The 17,987-nt window shown below is 39.6% G+C and overlaps 1 protein-coding gene across 3 annotated transcripts; it reads right to left on the minus strand.

The window, feature by feature from the left end:
- Nucleotides 1-547: 547 nt before the first annotated feature.
- LOC136675578 (fatty acid CoA ligase Acsl3-like) lies at nt 548-17,622 on the minus strand. Of its 3 annotated transcripts, none has more exons than XM_066652201.1 (16): nt 17,493-17,622; nt 13,364-13,892; nt 12,347-12,547; nt 11,724-11,901; nt 10,970-11,079; nt 10,548-10,686; nt 9,882-10,032; nt 9,543-9,666; nt 8,471-8,542; nt 8,177-8,316; nt 7,803-7,975; nt 7,352-7,426; nt 7,021-7,212; nt 6,684-6,798; nt 6,253-6,410; nt 548-5,197 (listed from the first exon to the last, which is right to left on the minus strand). In XM_066652201.1, the coding sequence occupies exons 2-16, from the start codon at nt 13,511-13,513 to the stop codon at nt 5,040-5,042; spliced, it is 2,136 nt and encodes a 711-aa protein (XP_066508298.1). In that variant the 5' UTR covers nt 13,514-13,892; nt 17,493-17,622; the 3' UTR covers nt 548-5,039. The 3 variants fall into 3 exon arrangements, with proteins under 3 accessions (XP_066508298.1, XP_066508297.1, XP_066508299.1); XM_066652200.1 differs by having other exon boundaries at nt 17,400-17,618; XM_066652202.1 differs by lacking the exon at nt 17,493-17,622 and adding an exon at nt 17,231-17,309.
- Nucleotides 17,623-17,987: the final 365 nt, after the last annotated feature.

Raw genomic sequence — 17,987 nt, forward strand, 5'->3', positions numbered from 1 at the left:
AGCAGCTAATGGTTAAGTCACTGAATGCAATCAAAACCTCACAGCAATGTTCCAACATTTTATAGTAAAATACTTATTAATACTCTACAGTTCTGTGGGATACTTTTAGAAATTTTACTTGCCATCTTCATCTTTTTTTGCTGCTTAATCCATTTCAGGGTCACGGTTATATTTCTTGTAATTTTTATTTTATTTTAAACACTTTTTTTTTTACTTATACTTAAAAAAAAAAAAAAACTTAGATTAATCCTACACGTTTATAATTTGTAATTGTTAGGATACAGGTGCAGTTAATATATTCAGATGAATTACAAATGCCTTACACTTATGGACTACAAGCTTGATACGAGTTAAAAACCCATAACACAATCCTTACACCCAGAGAGTATTTGATATTGGACTCCTCTAGCTTCTCTGAAAACATTGATCAAACGATTTTAGAGAAGCTAGAAATGTCGAAATGTTCAGATGGCCCCATTCATTGCAGCAATATTAGTCATCAACACCGAATGAAACAACCCTTAGAATAGTCACAAACCTTTATTCTTAAAGACACAGAAATTTTCAAGGCCAATTTCCAAATAAATAAAAGTAGGACACGTTTATTGTAGCCTCACAAGGCGTAAATTCCACTCACACCAAGGAGATAAGACCCTAAAAATGATCAATACATAAAAAACGAGTAAATACATTGAAAGGAGGTAATACATGATAACAACAGAATGGATTTATTTGTCCCTGGAAAAAAAAAAGAGCATAACATATTTACAGTTTGTTTGATAAAAGGAGTGTATATTATGCCAACCAACATCTGTCATTTCAGTTCATTCAGATGGCTGTCAGGAACAGGCAGGCAGTGAAATCCCTCTCGTCAACAGAGCCGATTTACAGCTGGTCTTCTCTCTTTGAAGTGTAAACACGTGATTAGTTCAGTTTTTAGAATTAGTCCATGATCTGAAGTGAAGTTTCACACATTTGCTTTGGATGACCACAAGCTGGTTGCTTGTGAGCTTAAAAATAAAACGTGATGCAGGGCAAACACATCATAGGCGGTCTTTGCTCAAGCTTCCACCGCACCTAATCACATTCATGGGTTTATACAAAATATCAAAATATAAAGTATCAACCATGAAAGGGGAAGCAATGTTGGAGGTCCTGAGCTAAATCTGACTAAAGTGGGCTGGTTGTTGCAGAAATCGGATCCAAACAACCCACAAAACCAACAGAGTAGAGCACGGTCCACTGAATTCTCAACACTTGCTAAATAGAAAAATTATTCTTCATCACAAAGGTATCCAGCTCATTCAACAGTGTTATCATTTCTGTGCTTTGTCAGAAATGTAACCATTGACAGTTGATGGAAAATTCACCAAAGCAGTTTATTTAAAATGTTTGTCTGTTTAATATTTGGTCACATTAAGTTATATCAAATATAAAGTACCGGTTATCAGATTTGTTTTAGCTTCAGGCACACAATCCTGTCAAATAACACAGGACTTAAAAATGGAGTGTTTGGAATTGTTTTGGCCAACCGTTAGCATTTCAGCTAATTTCTAGCAAACATAGATACCATAGTTTTGCTACCAAAAGGCAGGCAACAGCCTTGAGTCCCACCAGGAATTGTTTGGAACAGTCCCAAAACCGTTTTGGTCTACGATAAATTGGACGCAATAGAAAAGCAACAGGAAATGATTGAAGGCAAGCTAATGTAAGACAAGTCTCCATCAGTTCAAAGGCAAGAGAACTGAGAAGTAACACTTCTGAACCCCAAACTGAAGTAGATGTAGAATCAGTTAAACAGAGCAACAGTCAGAAGCAATACACAGTGCTAAGCAGAGGTGAGGAAAACTGGGTAAAATGTTTTTTTGAAATTGTTTAGAAGTTCACCATTGACGTCCTCTGGTTTAATACAACACTATGACTATAACATAGCCAATTAGAGCAAGTGGAAATGCTTACGAGGTCTACCCTACCAAGACCAAAACACCACCTTTACGCATGCCACAATGATAAGTGCTACAAATGAATAGTTACAGAAATATATATCATTTTAAAATGGTCACTGTTCAGTGTATAAATCTGTTATTTGTTGAACCCTACGACCACAGCATGTTTGGTTTCTAATTTCGGAAGTTTGGTCACTGGAATCTGAATACACCTCTACCACAATTTGTACTGAAGTTTTACTAGTTTCCATGTTTTGAACCATGCAAAATGATCACTGAATTTAAATGAAGTGAGCAGTACATTTTAGTGCAATCCTTTCTAAGGATTCACACGTATCTAACGTATGAAGACACAGGTTCCTCTCTGGCTTAGAGGGAGTGATCTAAACATTCATGCTCCTCGGGTCAAAAGTGTGCATTTCTAAGTACAGATACTTATTGCACATTCATTTTATTCTTTGTCGATGACTATAATTACTACCTAGAACTATGACAATATCAAGATATAATATAAAAAAAAAGGCTTCCATCATCATCATCATCATCATCCGGAGCCTGAACTAATTCTTGGTCTCTACAAGGCATTTAACTACATTAACCTGTCACTCTTCGCTCCCTTGTAAACATCCATGCAATATACCGGTAGGTAGACGTCTTAGGAATTTCTGCTATTGTTAAAAGAAAAAAGGCTTGATATTTACATAGATTTAAAGCAATATATATATATATATATATATATGTATTTCCTGTATAGTATTGTAGTATTGTTCCCTGGTCTATAAATTCCAGGTACTTAAGAGGAGAAGGCTTATGGAGGGGTCAAGTGGGAGCAGATGTAAGAACATACACACTATCTTTGATTCAAGTTAGACTACTCAGTGTAGAATATAAGGATGAGATACAAAACACCCACACCCGTGCAGACAAGCACGGATACACACACACACATTAATAAGTTGGAGTGAATATTTAACTTGCTGGTATAGAAGTTATCAACACTCGCTTCTTGATTCTCTCTATTGTACTAACTCCAACATGGCAGTCATTTTAGATCCTGGCTGACCCTCCAGAGCTCTGGCCATAAATGTTTTTTTTTTTTTTTTTGTAGATAAATATGGCCAAGTTAGACAAACCAAACGAGAAAAAAACAAATCCCCACACACAGTTCAGCTCTGGTCAAAATACACAACTACTCAACACTAGGTTTGTGAAGCGGTAGTTGAGTATTTGGTTAACTGATCTACTGGGCCGGATTCAAATGCTAAAAATATTGTTTGATTAAACATTTCCAGTAAAAATATATATCTACACATGCTGAGAAATGCCAAGTTTGTTTTACAGTTGGAAGAACATTTAGTAATGTGGGTTGTGCTGCGTTCCAAATCCCAGAGTAAGTTTATATGATGAGTTAAATTGGGTATTCAAGGAGAACTCAATATCATTGGAATGTCTAGTACATTACGGAATTAGATTTGTGTCAAAACTATTGAATGTACTCACTCCCTTCTGTCCCTTTGGTTAACCAGTAACCATTCATGACACCAAATGCTGGAAAGCACTCTAAATAGTCTCTAAATAGTCAGATTCATGAATGGTCTTGAGTGCCTAGGCTCAAGTGGGGGAAGAAAAAGGGATCCACTAATCCAGGGTTAAACTGAGGTCTAAGCATAAGTCTGAACTGCTGTTCTTGCCACATAAACAACAACTTCATTAGCCATAATGCTAACATTAGCAAAAAAGACAGTGTGACTTTTTACACATATACAAAATGTAGGAATTGAAATGAATAATGCACCCTGAATTTAGATTTTTTTGGTATTTTCAAAACAGCTGTGTTACAACTGAATGGAACTTCTTGCCAAGACTCGGTGTGAAGCTTATCTTGCCTGGTTAATTTTGCTACATGAGAATGCATCTACGGACAGAGCACTGATGGGTCAAAATCCCCAAAGCAAAGCGAAAGAACTTTTCACAATTGCTTTTATCATCTTAAAAGGTCAGTTCAACCCACTTGCTACTATGGCTAACAATAAATGGCAGCAACTTGACACGAAAGGCAGCAGTGAACATCACCAGTAATGAGTGGAAGCTAGCAGGGCATAAAAACCAATTAGCTTTTAGCATATCCATTAGCAGGATTCCTGGTTTTCATGCAATGTTAGCTTCCCCACACTGTTAACCATGTTAGCATTTTTAGATAAACAGTCCTTTTAGATTATCATTGCTTTAAATTGGAAAGGGGGTCTTTAGAGTAACTTTAGAGTACATAGCACAATATACAAGCATAATAATACAGTATATTATCATCATCATCTATACCTCATCCCAGAGCAACAGTAAACAGCAATTCTTTGTTAGAAACTTTGGGATAAAGGTAGAACAGGAGTCACAAAGGAGAAGTTTAAGGAAAAAATATACAAACTACCAAGTATGTCATTTGGAAAGAAAGAGCATAAGAGACTTTCACATTCAAATCTCTCAAGGCTTGATTTCAAAAGACACAAGATATTCAATGAATGGAGACAGTACAAACAGACAAGCTAAGAAAAAACAAAACTAACAAAAGCAAACCCAAACAAAGTAAAAGGTTTCCCTGCACAGACCCAAGCCTGCAATTTGAGTCAACCCTACCCTTGTCCTGACATCATCAGCTGGCTCATCCATTCAGTATCCACCATCTCTGAGATCCAAAGTGAGAGGCATAACGTGTCTTCCTCAAAGGATCCACAGGAAAGTGAAGAGTTTAATTGTGGAGGGGTCTTGGCATCTCTGCAATCTTTAATATAAATATGTGCTGCATCTCCAGGAAGTCTCTTCATGCGGGTCATTCTCCTGCCCCCAGAGTGAAACGAGCTGCTGTTATTCATTCTCATCAGACATTCATTGCCCTTTGAGCAGTTGACCAATGGCATTGGCTTTATTTACTTCCTAACCTATGTATTTTTGGAACTTCACTGTAACAAAAATTCAAGTGTTGCTGATTTGATCATAGCAGGTTTTTAGCAATTGTATTGTTGGGGAATATCCTGTAGGCATTTTGGAGTATCATGTCCTAAATCCTCCCCGTCCACCCTTGTTGGCCCGTTTCATTCGTCACTTGCCCCCGTACATCCTCTCGATATCTTCTTGGTAATGTGTTTTGAGTTCTTTGCGTTTGAGCTTGAAGGCATCCGTTACAAGGCCCGTCTCTGGAGTCCATGCCTCTGCGCTGAGGCGAATTTTCTTGGGGATCTCGAAACGCTCTAGTTTAGCTAGAAAGAAAAAAAGCAAACAATGCTGATATACTGTGCCACCACTATTATACACACAATCATCTGTCTGTAACTCTCTCCATCTATATCTATCTACCTAAACACACATACAGTATAAAAGGAATACATATTAAATGTACATTAAGAATACAAAAGTGTATACTGTATTTGGATGTAGTTACAATTTAAATAGTTTTCAGAATACAGATACATTGGTGAAATTAATGGATTACATGAAGGGATCTATTTATTCAACATTCATTCATTCATTCTCTGTAACCCTTATCCAGTTTCAGGGTCACGGTGGGTTCAGAGCCTACCTGGAATCATTGGGCGCAAGGCAGGAACACACCCTGGAGGGGGCGCCAGTCCTTCACAGGGCAACACACACTCACACCTACAGACACTTTTGAGTCGCCAATCCACCTACCAATGTGTGTTTTTGGACTGTGGGAGGAAACTGGAGCACCCGGACGAAACCCACACAGACACAGGGAGAACACACCACACTCCTCACAGACAGTCACCCGGACGAAACCCACACAGACACAGGGAGAACACACCACACTCCTCACAGTCACCCGGAGGAAACCCATGCAGACACAGGGAGAACACACCACACTCCTCACAGACAGTCACCCGGAGGAAACTCACACAGACACAGGGAGAACACACCACACTCCTCACAGACAGTCACCCGGAGGAAACCCACGCAGACACAGGGAGAACACACCACACTCCTCACAGACAGTCACCCGGAGCAGGAATCGAACCCACAACCTCCAGGTCCCTGGAGCTGTGTGACTGCGACACTAACCTGCTGCGCCACCGTGCTTTATTCAACATGTTTATTTATTTTCAAATTAAACTACAGTGGTCATGTATTTCCTAGAAGACCCAGAAATAAAATATATGCAACTTGTCTGCAGTTCTGCTGATCACTCGAGGTCATGGAGCTGTCACGACATAGTTTTGTTTTTAAAATGTAAGGAAATGCTTTATTGCCAGCCATAATTATGGCAAAGCTGACATGTGTGAAATGTGAATGATCTCACCAGTAACAGCAGCGTCAGTGATGATGCGCAGCACCTCCTTCTCCATGTCAGGGTGGTTACAAATGTCCTCCCAGGATCCACGGATTCCCTTCTGTTTGGCCAGAGCAGTCAGCTGCCTCTGATTTGGTACCACAAAGCTGATCACATAGGATTCATCGCTAAGCGGATGGAAGAGAGAGAAAAATATAATCAGGCTCCTGCAAGCATTCTAGTGTACAGTTTATTGTCCATCAGATAATCCCCATAAACTATCAGTGTTGCCAAAAAAAAAAAAAAAAGGATACTCCTTGTATCCATGATCTGAGAGTTAAAGGGCCCATATCTAAATTGTTCTCACTTGATTGTAATGAAAGAGTTTGTGAACAGTGATTTAACAAGTTATCTGTTTTGGATGAAGCATGAAAGCCATGAGTCAGTCTGTGGGGGTTCACCTGTTGGCGTATGCACATATGTTATCGATGAGGGGGCAGTTTTTCAACGCAGCCTCCACTTTCCCCAGAGAAACGTACTCTCCAGCCTGAAGCTTTACCAGGTCCTTTTTACGATCTGTAAACACACAACCCTCGGTTAAAATCGCAGAGATATTATTGATACCATTTTGTGGCCAGTCCACATTGCAGTTTTATAGTTATTTACCAATGTATACCCATAACTCTCATGACAATAACGCCTGAAAAATCCACTTGAACTTTAAATACTGTATATACGGGAAATTAAATAAATGAGGAGTTGTCTGAAATGGATAACCACATGTCTATGTTTTCTCACCAATGATCCTGAGGCAGCCATCAGGCTCAAACTCTCCAATGTCCCCTGTGCAAAACCAGCGCTGACCGTTCCTATCCACAAAGAAGTCCTCTCTGTTCTTTTTCTCATTTTTATAGTAACCCATGGTAACGTTTGGTCCACCAATCAGAATTTCCCCTCGAGGGTTGGGCTTGTCTGTGCTATAGTAACCACCTAAGCAGGAAAAAGAGGAATATAGAAAAGACAATGTAAACTAATATAATTTGAATACTTAACGCAACAATTAAGCACAGATAGCATCGTGTACACCTTTTAAGCCTCTTTTTTCCCTCTGTGTGTTATCAATACTCACCTTCTTCCCAATCCTTCAGCATGAACTCAGAGCAGACAAGAGGAGCTCCAACGCGGCCTGTACTGTAGTCATAAACTATTTATATATAAAAAAATAAATATGTAATTGTTAAAACATTAAAATGTATATATTTATGTATATTATTATATAAAATCTGACATCCAGTTTTCTTATAAAACCAATATATAATTTATTTAGTACTGCTTCTGGTTTTTAAAATTGAGCTTTACACTTTATAGTAGAACACACTGCTGTGAGTTACTGATTGCACTAAGACACAAGTACATAAGTGAGGACTGGTATACTGGTCATTTTGGACCACAAGCAGCATGTCAGAGTTCTACAGCTCGACAGTCTAATGAGTGTGTAGCCAACACTTGGTTATGCGCATGTTGCATTAAGTGTCCCAGTGTAAGCTCCCAAGTCTCACAAAGTACTATGTATATCTTACAATCACTGATGGTTCCAGCTCCGCAGGTCTCTGTGAGGCCATAACCCTGACCCACAGGGCAGCAGAAACAGATGTTCATGAAGCGCTGCGTAGCTGCAGAGAGTGGAGCTCCTCCTGACAGCAAGACTCGCATATGTCCACCCAACAATGATCGCACCCTCCTGAACACCAGACTGCAAATTCAAAATTCAAAAGTAAGAAGTCTTTCCTGTATTTGCGTAAATAAAAAAAAATGCAGTTCGCAAATAATACCTTCTATATTTGTCATTACAGTAAAAGGCTAAATAATTTACAGTAGCTTGACTATTCGACACTTATTCCACTGCTTTGTCTATAGTAAAGCTAATGTCATTGCTTGTGCGAGGAACACATACTTGTCACAAAGCGGTGTGCCATATCCTCTAGAGATTTGCTCCATCTTATAGTTGTAGGCCAGCACAAAGAGAGTCTTCTGTACTCGACTCATCTCATCCACTTTAGTCATCACATTCTTATAGATACGATCCATGATCTCCTACAGAGAGAGAAGAAGGGTGAGTAAGAGGCAAGCAGAGAGAGAGAGAGAGAGATCAAGTGGAAAAGATAGATATGCAGAATAGAGGAGAATATTAACAAGGTTTTTTTCACAGGGAAGAGTGTGTGTTTACTTTGTACATGTGCACACTCACCGGGACAGCTGCCATCAGTGTTGGCCTAAGGACACTGGTGTCTCCTTTGCTGCCTTTTTTAATTTTGGTAGACTGCAGGAGAGGACAAAAATAACATTCTAATGCAAGCAGAGAGAACAACAGTCGTCTGTACCGAGCTATCAGTGAAGCCATTGAGCATTCATTGGTTGAGTAGCCAGCTTTTAGAACTTTGGAGTCTTTTAAAGTGGTGGTTTGGCAGAAAAATCTAATTTACATAATTTTTTCCTTTTCCCAAATGTTAGTCTTTAAAAAATGTACAAAGCTACAGACAGGCTTCAAGATGGCTGATACTAATGTTTTTGATATAGGATGCACTTTTATCCATTTTTAAAGTTAACTGTATGTTATACAGGGCGGCTCCAGGTGACTGTCTGAGGAGTGTGGTGTGTTTTCCCTGTGTCTGCGTGGGTTTCCTCCGGGTGACTGTCTGTGAGGAGTGTGGTGTGTTTTCCCTGCGTCTGCATGGGTTTCCTCCGGGTGACTGTCTGTGAGGAGTGTGGTGTGTTTTCCCTGCGTCTGCATGGGTTTCCTCCGGGTGACTGTCTGTGAGGAGTGTGGTGTGTTCTCCCTGTGTCCGCGTGGGTTTCCACGGGGTGCTTTGGTTTCCTCCCACAGTCCAAAAGCACACGTTGGTAGGTGAATTGGCGACTCAAAAGTGTCCGTAGGTGTGAGTGAATATGTGTGTGTGTCTGTGTTGCCCTGTGAAGGACTGGCGTGTATTCCCAGGGTGTATTCCCACCTTGCGCCCAATGACCCTGAACTGGATAAGCACTTATAGATAATGAATGAATGTATGTTATACAGTGACAAAAATGTATCTGAAAGTCTGCTAAAGATTATTTAACATGACACAGACAACTGGGTATTGACATTAAGTGCATGATTTCTTCCATTACGTTTTGGCTGCATTAGATTTGTAGCGTAAGTGCAAAGAAGAACAAAAACTTGTACCACCAAATGTCTTTGCTGCTTAAAGAAGAAAAAAAAAAAACATGTGTTTTGTCAGTCCTGTTGTGAGTAGTTCCTCTTTTAAGAATGTGGGCATGTTTACCTGGTCAGCAAGTGTCTGTGGTGAGGAGTATCCAATTCGGCAGCCATGAGATACACACACAAGCTCAGCGCTGAGCTCCAGCACATGGGCCAGTGGCAGGTAGCCAATATAGGTGTCATTCTCACTGTCAAAGTACAAAAATAACATATGCATTTAATATACGCTCCAACAAAATCTACAACATTTACTACATACCTGCTATTAGCTACCTAGTATTACACATGCAATTTAGGACCCTTTTAAGGCCCCTTAAAAAGCCTTATACACAACAGATTGGGTTCTGTATACAACCACTTTAAATAGAGGGAATGAGACACTAATGAAGGAATGCATTCTTACTCCAGACCAGGGATGCGTTCAGCCATGCCAGTTACTCCAGCAATTATGTTGCTATGGGAGATCATGACTCCTTTTGGGATACCAGTGGAGCCACTGGTATACATGATCACAGCAATGTCAGAGGGAAGAGGCTGTCTCCTTTGCACGGCCACTAGAGAGATGGAGCAGTTGAGAAGTGATGGGTGAGATTCATAGGTATGAGAATATGACAGTTTCAGTACACAGTGCCCCTTGTAATGTTTGAAACAAACTGGAAAAGCCTTTTCTACTCATGCCTATTCCAAGTGCTGAAGAAAGATCGAACTAGAGGACTAGCACCTAAATAAGAAGAGCTGAAGATGGCTACATTACAAACCTAGGACAGCAAAACTGGAGAAGATACTCTTGAAGCTACTGATGTCTCTAATTCACAGATTTCAAGCTGCCATTATATGCAAAGGATATTCAACAAGTAGCAATTATGACTCATACTGCACAAGATGCTGTGGAGTATCAAGGCAAAAAAATATTGGTCTCAGACATTACGTAGGGCACGTTATGTACCTTTCTCAGCCCAAAATAAATAAAAAATAAAAAATCCAGTTTCTCCTGACTTCAGTGATATGCCAGTCCCATGCAAATTACAGTGAGAAATTACTGGTCAAGATTTGAAGTCAAAAGACTTACTGTTTTCACTCTTGGCCCCCAGATCCTGCACTGAGGCCATATTGTGTACTTGAATGCTTCTGGGTAATCCAGGCCAGGTGGTGGGTTTATGGTCCACTATGATTATGTGCTGCAGTCTAGGCACATCAAGCAGAATCTCCTGATGAGGAGAGAGGGGACAGAGAATAAATATTACAGATGTCATCTGTTTTGTTTTAAATGCATGAGACAAGTTCATTAAATATAACATGACTGAATGATCATCCATGTCATTCCTCAATTTTCATAGTTCAACATGTACAATATAAGGCTAAAGGTTTGTAGACAGTCCATATAATTAGTAAAATGCACTACTATAAGGTACACCCATTGTGGACACAAATATATTTACACAAAGGTTAAAGCCCTGCTAGCATCCAGTCAGATGAAGAACAATTGCTGACCTTGAGGCGGCTTTGGAGCAAATCTTTACTGGTGATTATGTGAGTGACCTCTGTCTCATTGAGGCCATGAGCAATTGCTGGACCTCCCAGAGTAGAGTATAGAGTGACCACTGCAACAGAAACAGATAATGTACAATGGAAGAGAAAGAAATTAGAGAATCATACATACCATATACATCCACTGCCTACTTTATTAGAAATTACATCTTTGTAGCTCCATCTTGCTCCTACCCAGTTAAAGTTAGTTATTAGTCATAAGTTATTAGTATATGGTCATTATGTAGACTACATTACCTGTAAATGGAAACACAAAGTAGGTGTTTTGATAAAGTAACCATTCATAGATGTGTAATGGAGGTGTTTGTAATAAGGTTCCCACTGTGAGGAAGTATGATGAAGGTGTTTCTAACAAAGTGACCAAACTGTGCAAATATGAATAGGAAAAAAATAAGAGGAAAAAGTGTTTCTCATAATGTTATACCCAAATAAATATATTAACCTGAATAAAATGTGCCTAGATTACACTATCAGGGCAGAGTCGTGGACATCTCCAAAGTCCAGCATTTTAGCTGAGCTTCCAGGAGAGCAGAGCTTTGAAAGACAATATGGAAAATGTTATTGAGTTGACATTCTGCCATCTTTTCATTAACTCAGCAGAAACCCACACAACTGAGATTCTGTATTGATCTACTGAGTGGACTAAGAATAGATGTCTGTAGATGTGTGTGTGTGTGTGTGTAACTGGAGCACTCACCTGGGAAGTTGTACATGAAGCAGGCCTGCGCTGCTATTATCCACTCAGCTCGAGTCTCACAGAAAATAGCAATGTTACACTGGGGCTTCTGACCCAGAGCAGCCAGCCCGCTGCCGAATTTCTGAGCCAGGCGGAATGTTTCTCCATATGACAACCAGTTATATTCACCAAGTATGACCTAGAGGAGAAAGATGAGCTGATTTTAACTTAAATAAATACTGTTCATTATCATTCTCCCTACCCCATTTAATCATTCATTCATGGTGATTCAACTGTGACCTAAATTGTCTGTTGTCATGTTGTTTTGTGTACCATAAAGTAATCCATGTACAGTGACAGTAGAAAATACCAAGTCTTACCTAATAATGGGATACATCAGTAGGATATATCACTAATCTAATATTAGTAAGTAAGCCATATTAGTTATGTCTGCAAAGTAGCTTAAAATTCCACAGCAATGCAACTTCCTGTTTATTATTTCCCCAGGGGGATTACAAATAAACCAAATCCCAGCAGATCCCTGGCAAAAAACAGCCAAAAGCTATAAACCTCCATGTTAACCTCTGATGCAAACACATACACAGTGTAAAGGAGTGTGTGTGTGTGTGTGTCTAGTGTCTCACCTTCTTGAAGACCTTGCCGTTGGGCTGTACTTCATCCTCTTCACAGAGAACCTCCCTGGTGCCAAGACAATCTCTGTCAGGGAAAAGTTTGACTGCGTACTCAAACACTTTATCCAGCGTGTCTACCCCCTCATGTACCCGGGAGACCAGCTGCTGTTGGCTGTTCACTGCCCGGTATGGCCCCGCTGGACGACCACTTACCTAGCAAAGTAAAGACAGGATGTAAATACGTTACAGCAAAGTATAAACATTTACACATCACTACAGGTTTTAAATGTTTCATCTATGAAAAGCTCCAAGAGATTTGAACAGCTCAAAAGCATCAAATATTAAGACAGCCGAGACTAGAACCCCTAAGGCGCACTAAAAATACTCAAGCAAGAGTGCTATGACAACCGCTTCTTTTTAGCATAATCTAGGACAGCTCTGCTCTGAAAGGCATGGGCTACTTAATAATCCTCAAAGTCCTTTCCATTTGGTAAAAATTATTCAGCACTACACTTCTACACTTAAATGGTGTGAGAGGTTGATTTTGCCTAAAGTATGATAGGGTCGAATTGTTGGGAGATCACTGGTTTGATCCCAAGAGGTGCCTTTGCCATCCACATGTCCTTAGAAATCTCTCGGGAGGGGGGGTGATAGCCCCATCATTCTCTTTATCACAAGTGTTGGCGTCTGCCAGCTGAAAGGACAGACGTAGGCACTCTGCTGATACATCACCAGACTGTCCCATGCACTGGACGAGAGTGCAGTGTGAAAAGTAGCTGTGATTAATATCATATGTCTCAAGGGAAGCACAGGCTTGTATTCATCTTACAGTATTTGGTGGCACTGTGTGTGATAGACTGTGCTAAGCTTACAGGCTGAAACTGGTGACTACTAATGATTGGGTAAAATTCTGTATATAACAATAACCACAAGTATGTCAAGCAAAGAATGTGTAAAAATAAATAAATAAATAATCGTAAGTCTTAATTCTTCATTAGCCTCTGGTTTTTCAGAAACTGTAATACTCACAGAGCATGCTTTGATGCGTTTGGCACGTGCCTGGTTGGCACCAGCGCCAGACAAAAAGTACCAGGGGATGAAGGTGATGACCGAATAGACCCACACCACGGAACGAAAAACATGCAGGATGATTGGGGGCACATCCTCCTTAAGCTTCATCCTGATGGTGGAGGACAGAGAGAACGAGACAGAACAAAATAGTCCCACTCCTTCTCTCTGAGTGAAGTGGAGCTGGTTTTGTTTTCAGAGTAGTTGGTTCCTCTTTCTGCTCGGTTTGTTGTGGCGTCTCCCGCTTGTCTCCTTTCTCTGCGTCAGACAAAATTATCCTCTTGTGATATGTTTTACCCCAAAACTTGTCCTTGAATGCTTGAAACTTGGCCTTTCCTCTCTGGAGTTCTTCAGGTACCGTTAAACTTCCTTCCCACTCTCTGATGTGCCAGCTGACACTGCAATTTCCTGTTTCCTCTTCCTTTTCCCACTTTGCCACTTTCTACATTCACAACATGGGAAAACTGCTGGCAACCAAATATCAGTGTTCCTAAGGAAACAGGGAAAGGCATTTGGAAAATTTAGGCCTATTCTCATCAATAGTCAAAGTGATGATCCACAAAATTAACTCAGACATCTGTGCTGAAAGATACTGAATATTTAAACGAATGTTTCTTACAAAATCAAGGCTCTGACTAGGAACTATGTTAACATACTATCTTAACTTACAGCACTGTTAACACTATGTTGGAACTGTGTACAAGAGCATTAGTGTGGCAAGATACTGTTGTTAGAGGATTACTTCCAGATCGTAAATGGTGCTCTACGATATTGGATGGTGCTCTAACAGACCAATAAATTTTGTTCCACTGTTCAACAGGTCAAAGCTTGAAGGCTTCATTCATGCCATTGTAGAATAGATACTAAGTTATAATTGACATAGTATAAAACTACAATAACTACTTCATTTTTATAACTAACATTGTCAAAGATGTAGAAAAAAAGTGAAAGAAAGAATGTATTACAATACCTCCCAGCCTTAAACTAACTTTGGAAAAAGCTGCAGCATTTTCCCTCTAATAGTTTCTTAACAGCCGTAGGCATGGAATGTTACAAGCTGATGAGAAGTGAAAGCACACACTAGGCCGGCACCTGGGGAAAAGTCTGCTTTACTCCAACAGTAATCATAGTAAGTGCTGTCTAGTTCTCTCTAAAACCTCTTCACAACAGCAATATAGCAGAAACAGTGTTAAAAGACAACTTTAAACATTGGTCATGTATAGTCATATACTTAGTAGCAATCTAGGAAAATGAAACCATATAAGTACATTGTCCGCACATGACACGTGTCCAAATGTATCTTGACAGCTGTTACTACTGCATTCACTTTAATGTGTAGAAATGAACACTTTTCATCAGGAGTAGCGTCTTAAATAGGTAAACAAAGCAAACAAAGCAAACACAACTAAAATCTTTATAGAAAAGCGTTACAAATATTATCAGAAATTATGGAACAGTTTCACGAGCCCAAGCTCAACATGCCTAATGCCAAATGTCAGATGTTAGGGGAATGTAAAGCCCCATAGCATTGGAAGTTACTGAATAGAATGTTGGAGCACCATCCAATACCTTTGGGATGAGCAGGAATCTTGTTTATGAAAAAGATAAGAGTTACAATAAAATTCTTCTGATTGATTGTAATTAAATATGAGAGAGAGAGAGAGAGAGAGAGAGACTGTACATACATCATTCATAAAACATCCTCATTTGTTATGACAGGTCCTTATCTTTGGCTCACAATGACAAACTATTCTAATCCACAGAAGGCCCACTGTTTAAAGTGCAAATCTAAAACAAGCCCTTTATTATTTCATACTGTTCATACATGTTCACTCTCAGTAACTTATAACTTAATATATGGTTGTTTTGCTGGTAATTGTGGACTATTTCCGGTGAACATCTGTACATATTTACACACTGTAAAGACAGTATTTTAAACTATGTACGAAAAATTAAAAACAATAATTGTGTTTTTCTGTGACCATTTACACAGACACTTTTTCACAATTTTACAATGATTTTGTGAAAACTAGGATCTAGCAGAACCACATGAACCAAAACTACAACACTAGATAATATTAACACTCTTAATTTTAAATTAAGAAATCAGAAGTTTATTGGCTGACGACAGTGAGCAATTTCTGTTCAGCGTGGACAGGCAAAGACACGCCCTCTCACCTGTTGTGGAATGAATTACCAGATGATTATTTCCCATCATCCAGCCCTGCATATAAACGAACATGAAAGACTGGTCTATCCTCTCTGTGTTTCGACTAAGCCTGGGTGGGGAGCACTCTTCTCCCTAAAAACCTAACTTGAGATACACTGGGTGGCTGTTGATAGACCTGAGGCTTACAGGGCAGGTGAAACTGGTTGCAACATTCACAAAAGTCAGCACTTTTGCCAAGTCATGCTACATTTTTGTGGAGTAATGTGATGCTGCCTCCGAGAGTTGGCTTCCCATCTGGAGCATACGCCACACTGCACAGCTATGAATGGTTCTCAATAAATAATGAGCTTAATCATGTGTGTTGGGACAAAGAGAACACTGAACTGTACTGTAATGTGCTGCAATACAGCACTCTAAAAATAATATGTAAAGCAGGTCCTTTTGTCACCTTGTAGTATACAACGTGCTGATGCAGTGTGAAAAATACTGTTCAGTGAAAAACAAGTGTTAGACCTTGTAAACATGCCCATGTGATTTTTAAACATTTTTAGTACTCTAAAACAGAAATGAAATGTTAAGGGTTTAGGCAAAGACCAATAGTGGACCTCAATGTGTTGAAAACCCTCAAAAGTATATATTATTCGAGAAAACATAAAAGTATCAGATTTATAGACTTTGTGTTACAAAAACCAGTTATATTTGGACTAGTACTTAAGTGAAATATAATTAACGCTGTATTTATGTTGCTATTTAATAAATACTAAAGTAACTCAACCAACATTTAACTAGCTAGGTATGTGTAAGTTATATTTAAAAAAAAACAAATGCAAATTTCAAAAGAAATATTCAAAGTAACAATATCAATGCTTATATTAACTTCTGTTATGTACAATTAATAACTTGTACACGATATATAAGCTATTTTCTTTGGTGTTCAGATGGTCACAATGATGCTAGTCAGTCATGTTGACACTAGCTAGCCGGCGAGAGTTAGCCAAGTTCGAGTTCCAAATGGCTACGTACTCCCTCTATAGTGAACTGCGGAGGTAGTAATACAATGATTTCTACACCCAAAAAAATAGCAAAACAGCTTATAAACAACTTTTTCTCTGACATACAATGCGGTGTTTGTATGAAAAAGCCATTATTTTCTAACGCGAGAAAGGAAGCACGAGCAACGAACTTAAACCGAAAGCAGCTCGGATGCTAGCTAACGCGGGCTATGTTGTTTTATATGGTTATAATTGATCACACATCATATGACTATAATTATTTAGCTAGTAAACTGGCATGAGGCAAACAAAGGATGGCTGTATGTTTTCTTTTTGTTTGTGCAAATTTATATATTTCCGTATCGCTGTAGCAATCTTTGCAAGATAGCAATCAGAAATTCGTGCTATATCTGTTAGATATTTCTGCGTGCTAATCTCTATTTCTGGATCTTGCATGGGTGATGAGAGTGTTATTTTCAAGTATCCACGCAGGTAAAGCCGGTTGAACTGAATAAACCCTGTCACCGCAGTAAACACAAGTTGAATCTGATTAAGATGTCAACATCTCACTCAAGTCATTCGCTCATGACCATGGGCTACAATGCAACGCGGTCATCTGGCAGCGAAGATAGCAACAACTGATACTTAGACAGACAGCACACATACCATACATTCCCACAGGCTATGGGTGAGAGGATGGGGGAAAATCCCTTTTTTAACGTAATCACACCCCTATTTATGGCACTCGCAGACGTGGATAACGCAGCTAAATAAAGCACGCGTTACAATCCCACGCACATCTGCACCGCCGCCGCTGAAGACAATGAGCGCTCACCTTATCTTGGCTGATTCCCCGCGCTGTCTTGTGTTTCTGGAGAATATAGGGGGAACTAACAGAGCTTTAATGCTGTCTCTAGAAGAAACCTACCATGTTCTAAGACGCGAAATAATAGGCGAATATATTTCACGCAGAGTATCTTTTCTGGGTCGAGCCGTTTTCGTTTTTCTGTCGCCGGCCCTTGACATCGGCCCGGAAAGCGTTGTGAAGACGGAGGTCGTTTCTTGCGATTTGATTGGCTCTCCCAAGGTGGCGCGTGCTGGATGCTGCTGTGACGTCACAAAGGTTACTCTCGGCCATCCTCGTGGTGGTCACTTTAGTGTGTCCTCCATTCACCCAAAATAGTTGATATACTTTCAATTTTAACACGTGGGACGGCTGAATGAAATGAAGAGTACGTCACATTTCCCCGAATTTCTTGTGCCATGACTGGAGCTAATGTACTGAGGAAACCTGTAGCATATTTCATTTGGTTTATCAGCGATTACAGATATGTGAATTGTCTTGCGATAAGAATGACGCAGATACGCAAAAGTTTTAAAATGCAGTAAAATGAAGCAAAGGAAAAAAACAAAAAACATTGAA

This window comes from Hoplias malabaricus, chromosome X1, assembly GCF_029633855.1.
Source record: "Hoplias malabaricus isolate fHopMal1 chromosome X1, fHopMal1.hap1, whole genome shotgun sequence".
NCBI lineage: Eukaryota > Metazoa > Chordata > Actinopteri > Characiformes > Erythrinidae > Hoplias > Hoplias malabaricus.